This window comes from Capra hircus (genome assembly GCF_001704415.2).
Source record: "Capra hircus breed San Clemente chromosome X unlocalized genomic scaffold, ASM170441v1, whole genome shotgun sequence".
In the NCBI taxonomy this organism is placed as follows: domain Eukaryota; kingdom Metazoa; phylum Chordata; class Mammalia; order Artiodactyla; family Bovidae; genus Capra; species Capra hircus.
In genome coordinates, this window is record NW_017189516.1 from 48,559,882 (window position 1) to 48,573,411 (window position 13,530).

Genomic DNA, 13,530 nt, shown 5'->3' on the forward strand with positions numbered 1-13,530 from the left:
CGCCAGGTTCTTTTTTCCATGGACTCTCCAGGCAAGAATACTGGAGTGGTAGCCATTTCCTTTTCCAGGGGATCTCCTCGACCCAGGGATCAAACCTGTGTCTCCTGCACTGGGAGGTGGATTGTTTACCACTGAACCACCAGAGAAGCCCAGGATCTCTTTGGTACTCTGTCTCAAAATTATGAAACCTCAGCATTAGACTATGGATCTGAAATATTTTCCAAACGAACTCTCTGACCTATTTCTTGAAATGACTGCATCACAAACTTGGTATGACAGTTCTTTTCTGGTTTTGAGTTTTTCAGGGTGCATGGTCTGATTAGGGAGAGTATGTATGGCAGGCCGTCTCCACTGAGACACACAGTGAGGGGGCTGACTTTTCTGGCTCCTTCTTCAACTTCCTGCCTGTTTCCCTTTCCTCACCACCTCCTCCCCAATCTGGGGGTGGCATAAGAAGACTGGAGACAATGTAAATGCATATAGAAATGTATAAGAAAAAAGTAACACGTGAGTTTGGGAACTGTTAATGTATACAGCACAATTACAAAATTTCCACATGGGATATGAAACAATGTGGCTTCACTCCAAATGTGCTACAAGAGATATTCATAAAATATCTCAAACCCTTTTAGCACCCACCCCTGCATGAATGCTGTGCTCTTTTAATAACTGTATCAATTCTACAACATGGCATATTTATCTTAGGAAAACAAAAGACTGAGGAATAACACTAGCCCTGCATTTTTGGAAAAAAAAATTAATTACATCCTGCTTTCTCCTAGAACTAAGTTACATAACATGTAGTCTGTGCATGCTCTGAGATGTTAATATAAAGTTGAAATTACTTCCTTTTGGCCAAATACACTTATTACATTCGTTCTGGAGAAGGAAATGGCAATCCACTCCAGTACTCTTGCCTGGAAAATCCCATGGACAGAGGAGCCTGGTAGGCTACAGTCTGTGGGGTCGCAAAGAGTTGGTCACGACTGAGCGACTTCACTCACATTCGTTCTATTTATCCCCCTCCCATTTTGCCCCCTAGAGTATATGATAATCGATTTTGAGTTCAGGAATGAATCTCTTAAAACGAATGTCTCCTTCTATTTCAAATCTTACCTTTAAAGTGCTTTTGAGAATCCTCAGCCTGTGTAGTTTTTCATTCATCACAGGATCATTACATCTCTTTATAAATGATAGTTTGTATTCCATCTTGGTTGAAATGCGATGTTCTCCCAGGGGCGACAGACTGGCTTGCTCCAATGCCCTGTATAAATCTTGCAAAGAGTCTCCTAACTTTTCTTCCCTACTTTCACCTGCAATGTCCAGAAAAAAAAAAAAAAAACAGAGAGAAATATGAATCCAGTGTAATACAGTGATTTGACACTCCAAAAATCTACTAAACAAACAAACAAAAAATATCCGAGAAACGGAATAATGAATGATCGGGAAAACACTATTACATTAAAAAAAAGAAAAACAACCCATCAAACCCACAGTTGCTAGTTATATTGGGTAAGACTAGCTACAGGCAGCCAATTGTTTTAGAATAATTAATAGATACTTTAACAAAATATTCATAATAAATAGCAAATCATTGTACATATCTTGAGTCCATTAAATTCAAAGAATTACAGTACAAAAGGTACACAACACAGAAACAATTCTGAACATAATTTAACATTTTAAAACAGTAATGAATATCCCTTATCATTATACTGATAAGCATAATTGTGCTAAATAACAGAGCTCTCCTGGTTTAGCAATACTGAATGAACTGATATTTACATTTTTCTAGAATTCATAAGATGGAATGGCATTCACTGGAGTATATATGATTGTAAAAATCTTCCAAAAGTATGCTGTAGAGGATTATTAGGTTTCATGTGACTGCCATAGTAAATGCCTGCCACACTGTAAATATAGTAAATGATCATAAATTATCATCAATAATAATGCTTTAATTAGAATGACATGTGGGAATGTTTATATGCAAATGTAAGTAAAAATCTGGCATGTATTGAAGGAAGCTACTTAACATTTGAAAGACCAAGGAAGAAAACACTCCAATTAAATATTTTTGAGGGGAAAAAAAAAAAGGTCTGGTTCAGGAAAGCATCTTGAATCTATTTGAGCAAATCAAACTACCATATTATTCTTGAATTGTCTGACTACTGACGTATTTTTCTCAATGATAAACAAAGAGTAACTTGGATTTTGCTTGGATTGGCAGATAGGATTAGGGTTATATCACATTTCCTTTAATAGAGAGCCAAAGAGTCCTATTTGAGGAATGCTAATTACATTGGCCCAAAAAGTAAATATGGAATATCATTCATTCCACCATGGTCCATGTGAATATTTTAGGCTTTCTGACACAGTTTTTTTTTTTAAGACACCCTAATTGGTAATAATGTAAACATTTCTATGTGTCAGGCACTAGGGTAAATGCTTAACATTCATGATCTCATTTAATCGTCATAGCAGTACTGGGAGTAAATCTATTTGATTTTCATTTTCTAGCAGGGAAGTACCTTGCTCAAGGTCACATTTACTAAGTGGTGGAGTTGGAATTCCAACTGAGCAGTCTGGCTCCAGAATTCATGATTTTAATAAGAATTCTAGACTGCCAGTTTTGTCAGGAATCATTTGAACTGTGTATTAAACAGGAGGTGTTAATGAATTTGTGAGATGCTTAAAATACAGCATTGAAAAAAAAATGTTTAGAGTGTACCTAAAGCTTCCCCCAAAGCCCACAAACACAGTACCTTAACTTGAAGGGATCACCTTTAGGATGAAAAAGTGACTTCATTTAAGTTTCATATTCATTTTTTACTTTCCTGCCAAGGTTAGCAACTATTGGTAAGTATGATTATTGAGTTCTCTTATTAGAAAGTCCTTTGTTATCAGCACCTGCTACCACTATTCCTCTACAACAAACTTTAACTTTCTAATCATATATCTAAGTTAGAACTATAATCTAAAAGTACAAAAAAAGAAAACCCTTTAAACAACAGCTTTTTAATCTTCTGTTGCCTCATCCTTCAGTGTTTGCACCACCTAGAGGATCTGAGGGGCTGGGTGGGGGTACAGAGGACTGTAAAAAGAGGACCTAATTGCCTTGTAGGCTAAGGTTGAAATGAGATAAGGATTTTAAACAGAACGGTTTGGAGCCGGGAAGGCACAAAATCATAAGGTCATTCAGTGTAAAACTAAATGGAGTTGTAAAAACAAGGATACATTTGAACAGCATAATTCCATTTCATAAAATCATAGGCCAGGAAAGAACCCTGAGGAATTCTTTAGTAGTTATCATTATTTTTGCTTCAAGGCAAGACTGCATTTTAAGCCAGAAAAATTTCATAAAGCAGAGGGTGGGGGAGAAATCGGAGCCCTACCAGATGTGAATTATAGTAGTCTAGGTATCATGTAGCCTAATATATTATTCGTTTTTCAGCTCTTAAAGGAAGGTAAAGAAAAAAGGAATTCAAATAATAGTTTTAGGATTTAAGGGAGGCAGAAATATTTCCACATAGTAAATTTTTAAGATAACCTTCTTCCATATTACCTAACACTGTAAGGAGTATATTTTGTTGAAAAAACATTCTTACCCAGTTTTCTTTCTCCTCAATTCTTACAGTTTGTGGAATACTGAGTCACATGCTGGATTATAAAATAAAATTTCAATGTAGTTTTATTTCAAGAATGGTAAAGATTTAATATAAAAAATGACAAACATGACTTAACACTGAAAGCTTTTTTTTTTCCTTCTTGCCGTTAAGGGAGGGGGAAGGTGGAACACGTTCAACCAAAGTACAACATATAATTCTACAAAGAGTCTGGTTTGACAGCTGTAAGGAGAATCAAGCATGGGTTTATCTCTGGGCAGCACATATGAACAGGGAATCACAAGAAGACAGAACACAGAAACATTTCCAAGCTATGAATGGAACAGAGATATTAAAGATAAGTCAGGCCTCCTTCCCTCGCCCCTACACACCATACACATATGCGACACAAGACACAGTAGTGGGGTGAGGAGGATGAAGGGTTGAGATGCCAGGCTCCTACAAAATGCCACCAATTACTAAACATTTTAAGACTAGACAAAGAGTCCCTTTGTTTTCAGAGGAAGGGGGTGAGGGCCGGAGTCACATTCGAAATCTGATTCACTGTGCTCAACAGTCAAAACAACACAGAACTCAACATTCAAGACAAAAACAGACCTTTATTTTCTTTTATAATTTTCAAACTGGTTTCCTTGTTTTTTTTTTTCTTAGATGAATACCAATTAACTCAATCAGGCCTACCGCTGCAACTGAAAATGTGAAAGCACCTTTACTTCTTCTTTTTGCCCTCTTCTTCTTTGTCTCCTTCTCTTCTGGTTTCTCTTTTAAACCCTTGCTTTTCTTCTCCTAGAAGAGGCTTGCTTTGGAAGAGGAGGCAAGCACTTGGTGAGGTCTGCTTCCTGATTGACTTTCTTTAAATGTGCCAGTTCAGTCATGGGAACACTTGCCCCAAGCCCAGCTCTTTCGGAATTTGAATGGATGGTTTCTGAAAGTTGGTAAAGTGTAGAAAACCACATGCAAACCACAGGACATATAGAGGAACCTTCTGTGATTCCTCAAGAGGAAGTGTATCCCTGATACAATGAAATTTAAATTTGTATCAAATTGATTCAGAAATTCTGGGCCTATGCAGGAATAAATTCGCCCTCAAATCACATTCACAAGATGTAAATCAGTCCTGTGTCAGATGACACTTTTCTATTTCAATTTTATTAAAGTGAATAGAACATATAAAGTTCTCTTTCCTATATAAAATTTCATTGATAGATTTGAGGATCCCAATGAAGTTATGGATAACTTGTATTCTGAGCCAAGGGAGGACTCGTTTCTGGCTGTGTCATAGTGGCAGGGCTAGAAGAAGATCCTCTTTATTGTTTTGTTTATACTCTAGCTACACCATGAAACACTGTGACTCTAAGAAATGCTCTGAGCATCAATATAGTTGCGTCTGGCTCCTTCAGGTTGCATATGACATCCAGGCAGTGATAAAAGCTCAAAGAAAAGATTAGCCAATAGAAAATAATAGTTGGTTGGAACTTTCTTGAAAAGGCTTATTAGCAGATGATAATGCATTCCTCAAACACTGCAGGTTGCTTGGTTGACGTATTTGCTTCCATTCATGCCCAGTGGATTTTAAACCTTTTTGATTGTATACCCTTTTCAGTTAAAACACTTCTGTTGATAAATATTCAATATATGTATTACTCTATATTAATAGATAGATAGACACAGAAGAGATATTCGAGAAAATGAGATATGAAACCTGAGGAGAAATCCCAGTGTTTTTTTGTTCTGTACCTCACTCCATGTGTACCTTCTTTAGAGACCTAGACTGTGACTTTCCCTGAGTGCATATGCCTTGCTCTCTTGGTATTTCCCAGTCTTCTACAGGACATGGTGTCTGATGAACCCAATGTTTAAACTGAGTGATGATTTTCTTCACTTTAGACACTAAGTACTCCAAAGAGGACTCTGTATCAGTCTGAATAATTTTTTATGCCTGTCTCTTGTGTAATGTCGTTTGTGATTCTTTGGCGAAAATTAAGAGCAGAGTACAAGTGTGGCGACCTAAAATGTTATTCTGGTGTCCTTGCTATTTCCCTGTCCCTGCAATGACAATGTGGAAGGAGAGTAAAAACTGAAAACAAAACAAAACAAAACGAGTATACGAACTAGGCTCTTGAAGAATCAAGTCAGCAATGAATAATCAGTTCTTGTACATGTTTTGGAAGGGAACTGTGCTCTTTTAAAATTGGACAATGATGTCCTCGTGGAAACAGTTGTTCCTTCCACAACACAACTGGGTAATGAGCATAGAAAGCTGGAAAAGGCTAAGTCACAAGCGGGGGAGAAGGCTGGACATAGTAGCATTAGTCACCAGTCAGATGTGAGAGGTATTCGTTCTTGTACGGTCGCGGAGTGCTCTAAGGCTTCCAGGAGAATGGCATCAAGTATGTGGAGCACTATTCTCGCCATGAAAGGCAATTAGCATTTGCATTGAGACACAGGACTGTTTTCTGTGAATACTAATTTACCAGTGCGCCATAATGAACAACTTATTTATATGTAAGGTGCCAAAGTTTTAATGGGTTTAATGGAAATAGGTTCAATGTCTGCAGGTTTTTTGCTAAAGATGATTATGCATTCAGGAGTTTATACTATAATCTGAATTGTTTTATAATAAAAGATTAGTTCTTTTAATTCATGTTTTTATATAAGTCAACTAGCTATGCCTTGTAAAACTGGGGGGAGGACAGTTTGTTATAAAGCATATGATTTTAAGACTTGGCTTTTACTTGTTACTCTGTAATCAACTACCCTTCTTACAATTAGAATTAATTGGTTTGTTTTATTTTAGGCAATATAACAATAATTTGTCTGATGAAAAAAATTGAGGGAAAAAAAGTCCTTTTTTTGAAAGGACAGCTTGAGTGAGTCCACCGATATTGCTAAGTGAATTTTTAAGGAATATGTGAAACCCATCCTTGTACGAATAACCTTGTGCTTCACCAAAATTAAGTACAGCCATATCAGTGTTTGTCAATCCCTTCTGCACAAAAGTAAAGCTGACTTCCATAAAGAGGTGACACCACAGACAGAGCTGAAGCTTATTCTACATTTCATTCTCAAAGCAGGTAAGTTCTGCCGAATTATGTGGTTTAATGCCACAACTATGAAAGTGGTTGTATTTTCAGGGTATTACGGTAGTTTTTATGACAAATAGTTCAGATGGCAAAATCTTGGTGTCCTTGGCATTGATTTATTGACCCAAAGGGAAGGTTCTTTGAAGGAGAATTGCAAACATAAATAACAGATTCTATATTTACCCAGCGAATTTAGAAAATTTATATGAAGACATGGAGGTCAAGGTACCTGGTTCTTAGGAAAGAATTCATAAAGGATACAGTTTAAAAACAAAGCTAAAAGATGATTATTAAAAAATTAATGTGGAGTCATCATATTCCTTAATGAGAAAAAACTAAAATTCTTCATATCATAAAATTTTACTATGACTTAAACAGGGAGAATGACTCAAGACAATCCCATGAATATTTAAAACCAACATAATGCTTTTTGATGCATTTCTATATACCAGAACCATCATTTTTATATATATTTAAAAAAACACATTAAAATGGTTAGAGCACAGAGGCAACTGTAAGGCATATCAATGTGATTTTATTCACAACACAAATTCCATTTGTGAGAAAGAAGCATAGATTACTCCTCTTTAGAAAGATATTTACTATCAAGCATACTTAGCAAATTATTTAGCTATCTAAAAAGATCTGATACCAATTGGTCATATTTTTATTTTTATGTAATTTATATTTTTACAAGTATTCACATTATGCAATACCACACACTGCGGCGACAGGAAGAAAAAAAACATTTCCAAATACAATGTTAAATTATCTGTTCATTGCACAGTATGAAATATCCATTAATTAGCATTAAAATTATTACAGAGCATCTTATCCAACTAAATAAAGGAAATTTCACATCCACTACAGAAGAAAAATAAGCAATATTGAGCCATAAGGGACCCAGTTACATAGTATTAAATAATATCTGAAACTATTTTGAAAGACAACCAGACAAAATACTTTTTCCAAAGTGAAAACCACAGCCTATAGATTTGGAAAATTTTACAGAAAAGAATAGCTCATGCCTGTCCTATGAGGCAACACCATTTGTATACAAGTGCCAAGAAGTAAGGAGAAAGTTAGGATTTTAGCTGAGGAATCTACTAAAGCCTGGCATGTGGCATTTTCTTCATTAGTGCCACTGAAAGCAGTCTCTGTGTTGCACCTGAATACACTTTATAATAGAATAAACATAGTAAGTTTCAGAGCAGGTTGTAGATACCTTGCCTTAAGATTACACTTAATGTAGTACAATACAGCACGTCAAATTTTAAAAATGCAAAATACACTGAACACACAGAATTTGCTTTCTCTGCTTTGCCTTCAAGAGGCCACTTAAGAGTCCATTGAACAGCCAGGGTTTTCTAGTTATTGGAGCTGATCCCTCTCCTTTCCTGTGACAGGAGAACACAACTGAGCCCTTCCCCAGTCAGTGCCCTTTCCCTCTGTTCACCCACAGAAACAGCAGTTTTCTGTCACTGTGCTCCATCTTGATTGGCTTTGATCTTATGCTAGTCCCAGTGAAGAAAGCTTGCATTCTTCTTAACAGTGGCCTGCCCCTCTTAATATCCCTTTAGGGAGGCCCCCAATCCAAAACACTTGATGATCTAAGCTTTTAAAAGTCTGTTTTCTGTTAAAAACAGCAAGGACGAGGCCATTTTAGTTGCTTGCAAGAGGTTGATGTTAAGTCTGCGTCGTGCCGACTCTCTCCGATCTAAATTCTCTAAACATTAGCTTATCAATCTGTGAGTCCAATGGGTTGAGTGCCAACAGAAGTGGATCCGATTTGGCATGGAGAGGTTCTACCAACTCTCGCAGTGTATTAGCCTAATATGATAAAGCAGTGATACAATATGATGAAAGACCTGCGAGTGCCATTATTTCCAAAGCATATTAGTATTTGTATTAGAAATACCATCATGCAATACCCATGAAGAGAAAAGAGAAAAATATGGCTAGAATTGCATATGGTTTTAATACCATAATGTCTTTGTGTTGGCATGCAAGTCTACTTGGCCGAAAATGGGACTTTATTTTAAGCTTGGTTATCTCGAATTGCCAATCTTACGTATACAAAATAATACACAGCACAGATATATCTTTTCTCACCTCTATACTTGTACATGCGTATCTGCAATTTTAATCAGAAAGTTTATGTTAAAAGTATTCTCCACACACATGTAAAATGATTAGTCTTCTAAGAAAACAAACTGTAGATCTATACAAGATCTTTCCTCAAATTCATCCAATCAAGAAGTATGAGGAAAAGTTTTCTGGTCTACCTTCTATCTAACTAACCCGATTCACATGCTACCACGTGCTGAGTGGTGAGACAGAAAAGCCCAGCTAGTGTGGCTCCAAGGAAGTGGTCGAATGCAGACCAATACAAAGTGAACAGGTGAAAAGCTCTCACACGGTCAACATGATGAAAGGGTGACTTGACACCCGAGCACAAGCCACATTCTTAGGAATTAAGAAACTAGAAGAGACTAAAGTTTCTGAATGACTTGGAAAACTCAGAACAAGCAGGCTAAAAATAAACTGTAGTCTCTTTTAGTTCATTTTATTTTGGATTTTGAGGAGTTCAAATATTGCCACAAGGCACCAATCAGTGGGTTTTTTTTTTCTTTCTAACCTAGGGCAGATCTTTATTTGCTACATCCTTTAGTACCTTTTGAGTTATATCAAGAAGAAGGAACAAACTGGGAGAGGGAACAGAGACAGCATGGTGTTCACTCCTAGCTCCTTTATAAAATGGGAAGGGAGTGTGTTGCCCACAGCACAGTATTTAGAAAATAGGATGCAGTATGGTTCAGAAATCAGTAGATCTAATTTTTGTTTATCATATCATAACCTTCTTTTTCAGAAAAGGGGCTGGGAACTAAGTAATCTTCATAGGTAGGTCAAATGAAAGAAAAGACAACACCTTTTTTTTTTTTAAAGAAAATGATAATACTGTAATGAGAACTCTGGATTCTACCACTCTGTTTCATAAGGTCATGGAACTTCAAATGGTAAAGTCAGAGGCAATCTAATGCTTGGCACAACGTCACCCTTTTATCTATGCAACTCAAATATTTTCCCCTCAAAAACAACTTACATGAATGGTTTAATTTCTAGTGAACCCAACCCATACTAAATCTGAACTAGAGCCTTGGTAATCAAGTCCCATCTTAGTTACATTTAAGACACCATTTAATTAGGATTGGGAAATTCTACTTCAAGAGACTGGAAACACCTCCTCAGTTGAGGCCTTGCCAACATGCAGGATGGTGGGGGGTGGATCACTATTTCAAAGTGACTACAGCTATTTCCAGGGCTTCCCAGGTGGCTTAGCAGTAAAGAATCTGCCTGCAATGCAGGAGACACAGGAGATGTGGGTTTGATCCCTGGGTGGGGAAGAGTCCCTTGAGGAGGAAATGGCAACCCACTCCAGTATTCATGCCTGGAAAATCCTGTGGACAGAGGAACCCAGCAGTCTACAGTCCATAGGGTCGCAAAGGGTCGGACACGACTGAAGCGACTTAGCATGCACAGCTATTTCCAAGTCTGTATATACTAACATAAGAGAAGGTAACTCTCTGGCAAGGTGTCTCTTCAACTAGTAGTGATCATGTTACCAAATCTCCGGGTAGAGGTTTGTCAAATACAGATTACTGGGCCCTGCCCTTACTCTACTCAATCAAAATTTCTGGGTATGGAACTCTAGAATCTGCATTTTAAGCATGCAACCCAGGTGATTCTGGTTGCCCACTGCAGTCTGAGACCTCGTGCACTAGGCCAGTCACACTGTGATGGGCTACACTGTGGGGAGGGCTGGTTGGAGTGATGCCAACTTTTGTACTACACATATAAGGAGTTTTTAAGTCACAAGCTTTGTAGTTGGACACATCACACAGAGTTTTATTTTCAGTCCTGTCACCAGTATAACACTGTATTATGTAACTCAAATAATCTCAAGGTTTTTGCCAAGGAATCTGATGGAAATATCCTGGTCTACTGAGAATACGGCAAAATGAAAGAGATTGTGGTATACTGCTTGAATAAATTCTTTAAAGATATATTTTAGGTAATGTTAATTAGCTCCTCTTTATTTTTGAGGCAAACAGAACAAAGAAACAGATACTTCCAGACTCAAGCCTGCTGAATCTACGTCTTGGTGTGTGCATTCTGAATCTCAAGTATGAACAGCATTGGCAGGCAAGGAGGGTCAGATATGATGGACTGCTGCTGCTAAGTCGCTTCAGTCATGTCCGGCTCTGTGCGACCCCATAGACGGCAGCCCACCAGGCTCCCCCATCTCTGGGATTCTCCAGGCAAGAACACTGGAGTGGGTTGCCATTTCCTTCTCCAATGCATGAAAGTGAAGTCATTCAGTCGTGTCCGATTCTTATGGACTGGTATATGGCTAATCTACATGAAACCTCTAAAACACAAAAACATATTTCATAAAGATACTGTTCTATGAAAGCCTAACTTCTGTGAATTTTATATCTATGTGTTTTCAACTTTTTGCAAGTCCCTTTCTGGGTCTCAATATTCCTTTTCCCCTCCCTTTGTATTTTCATCAGGTATTCTCTCTGCCTATTTCTGTGCTGGGCTTAGTCACTCAGTTGTGTCTGACTCTGTGAGACCCTATGGACTTGTAGCCCACTAGGCTCCTCTGTCTATGGGGTTCTCCAGGCAAGAATACTGGACTGGACTGCCATTTTTGACATCTCCAAACTGACAACTTTACCCCTACTCAAATCCCATGGACAGAGGAGCCTGGTGGGCTACAGTCCATGGGGTTGCAAAAGAGTCGGACACGAACTTAGGGACTAAACAACAACAAACTTTTGTGCCTGTTTTATTTATTTATTTTTTAAGGACAAGTGGAAATTGCATGTTTCTAAAAAAAAAAAAAATCCCCAAAACTTAAATTGTATGGCTCTTGATTGTTTTTATTCTTTTGGTCAATATCCCAACTAGAAAAAATATTCCATTCCCTACTTCCTGCTCTTAAAATATACTTCACTATTTAACAAGCTTTTAATCAAGTACATTTTGAAACAACAGCTATATCTATGCTAGCCCAAGAAAATCAGTAATGTTTCTGTTTGGCATATTACTAAAATAATTATTGAGCTTCCATTCATTACTGAAACCTTTGATTGTGAGGCCACCAGCCCAGCTGCGTAGAAAGAGAAAGATCCTATTTCCCTGTTACTAAACCCCCTGAGATGTGAATGGTGTACCCAGATGTAATGCCACGTTGTATATAGGATGACTTATTCCAGTGTGGATCCACTTCTCATGCCAGCTCTTTACAGACTGAATCTATGTAGGATATGGTGAGAAAAATATTTCTTTCCCTTTTTGTTTTATGAATTTAAAACTCTTTCCACTCAAATTATAAGCAGAAATAGAAATTCTAGAAGTGTAACTTTTAGAAATGTAATCAGGCTAATAGATTATAAGGTAAGGATAGAGGTACAAACATTTGCAAGAGAATGATTCAGTTTGAATGCAAAATAAATCTTTTCCTTAATGAATGAAACAGAAGGAAATACATGAAAATGGAAATAAGAGGTGCTTAAGCCAGAACAGCACTTTCAAAGATTTTTACTTCTGAGTTATGAGAGAAAACTGGTTCCATATACTCACTTCCATTATCGGTGAGCCTGAGGGCAAATTTAAGGGCAAAGCCACTGACAACTGGTCTTAAGCTGCTTGCAGATAACAAGGCAGACATCCAAGCCTATCAATAGTAACACATGTGGAGCTCCTGGGAGAGTACAGACTGCTGTGAGCATTTGAAAAAGATCTGATTTATTACGATTATCAGGATCTCTTTCTTCTTCTAAATGTATATGTTCACATTTAAGTTTTTCTTTTTGTAAAACAGGAATATCTAACACCATGAGTCAGTGATAATTTTTCTCAGTGAAAGTCTTGGAAAAAGTGGGCTGAAACCTTGATTGAGAATGTTCAAACCAAGAGAGAGACTTATTTGTGGCTTGAATAGTAGCTGTTCAAATTTTGAGGGTCTATTTCCTTGTAAAGATGAAGCTCAAATAGACAGAATATCAGATTTTAAAAACTTTGTTTGTTTGCTTATTTTTAATACCATGGGGGAGGAACTAGAAAGTCTTTTATGAACGATGAAGTATTCTTTTTCAAAATAAAGTGATAAATAGCAAAAAGTAATATAGTTTGTGCTTATATGTCTAATACTTATGGATATCTTTAATTAGAAATTTTAGGTAAGATAAAAATATTTGATGAACCTAGCCACAAGCAAAACAGATAAGGAAATACTGTTTCCAGATTAGAATGTTACTCTAACAATTCCATTCTCTGTGTATAATTCACAAGAGACAGAATATTTCCTTATGAAGTGGTATCTCATCTTAAACTACTTACCACTAAACAATGACCTTAAAGTGCATTTAGGACTTATGGGTATACCACATACTACTTTTCCTGTCTGCATCAAAACTACTATCTGAAATAAAGGTACATCTAAAGTATCCTTTAAATTATATATTAGCAACAGCTGAAAAGGTCTTTTATATTTAATAGTCACAGAAGTACTTATTACGTTAATTCAATTTACCCTGAGTTTATATTCAATGAAGAGTCTATAGATATATTAGAAAAATGTACTATGGAATTCGGCCACATTATATTGTCATTCTAAATGTCATCTTTCAGATTTTAAAACAGAAAATGGGAGGAATTCAGTTTTATAGACATGCATTGTTTAAGGATTTAATGGGTGCCTATGTGCTTCCCTGGTGGCTCAGAGGTTAAAGCGTCTGCTTGCAATGCGGGAG

At 37.0% G+C, this 13,530-nt stretch overlaps 1 protein-coding gene across 5 annotated transcripts in view; it reads right to left on the minus strand.

Moving 5' to 3' along the window:
- Nucleotides 1–13,530, minus strand: part of CNKSR2 (connector enhancer of kinase suppressor of Ras 2) — a 283,532-nt gene that overhangs the window by 3,395 nt on the left and 266,607 nt on the right. For 3 of the 5 annotated variants that reach the window (XM_018043877.1, XM_018043876.1, XM_018043878.1), the window contains one exon: nt 1,117–1,313. In XM_018043877.1, the coding sequence (XP_017899366.1) occupies nt 1,117–1,313 (197 nt within the window). Of the gene's footprint in view, nt 1–1,116; nt 1,314–6,809; nt 8,540–13,530 lie in introns of those variants that run through there. The other 2 variants (XM_018043880.1, XM_018043881.1) reach the window with 1 other exon arrangement.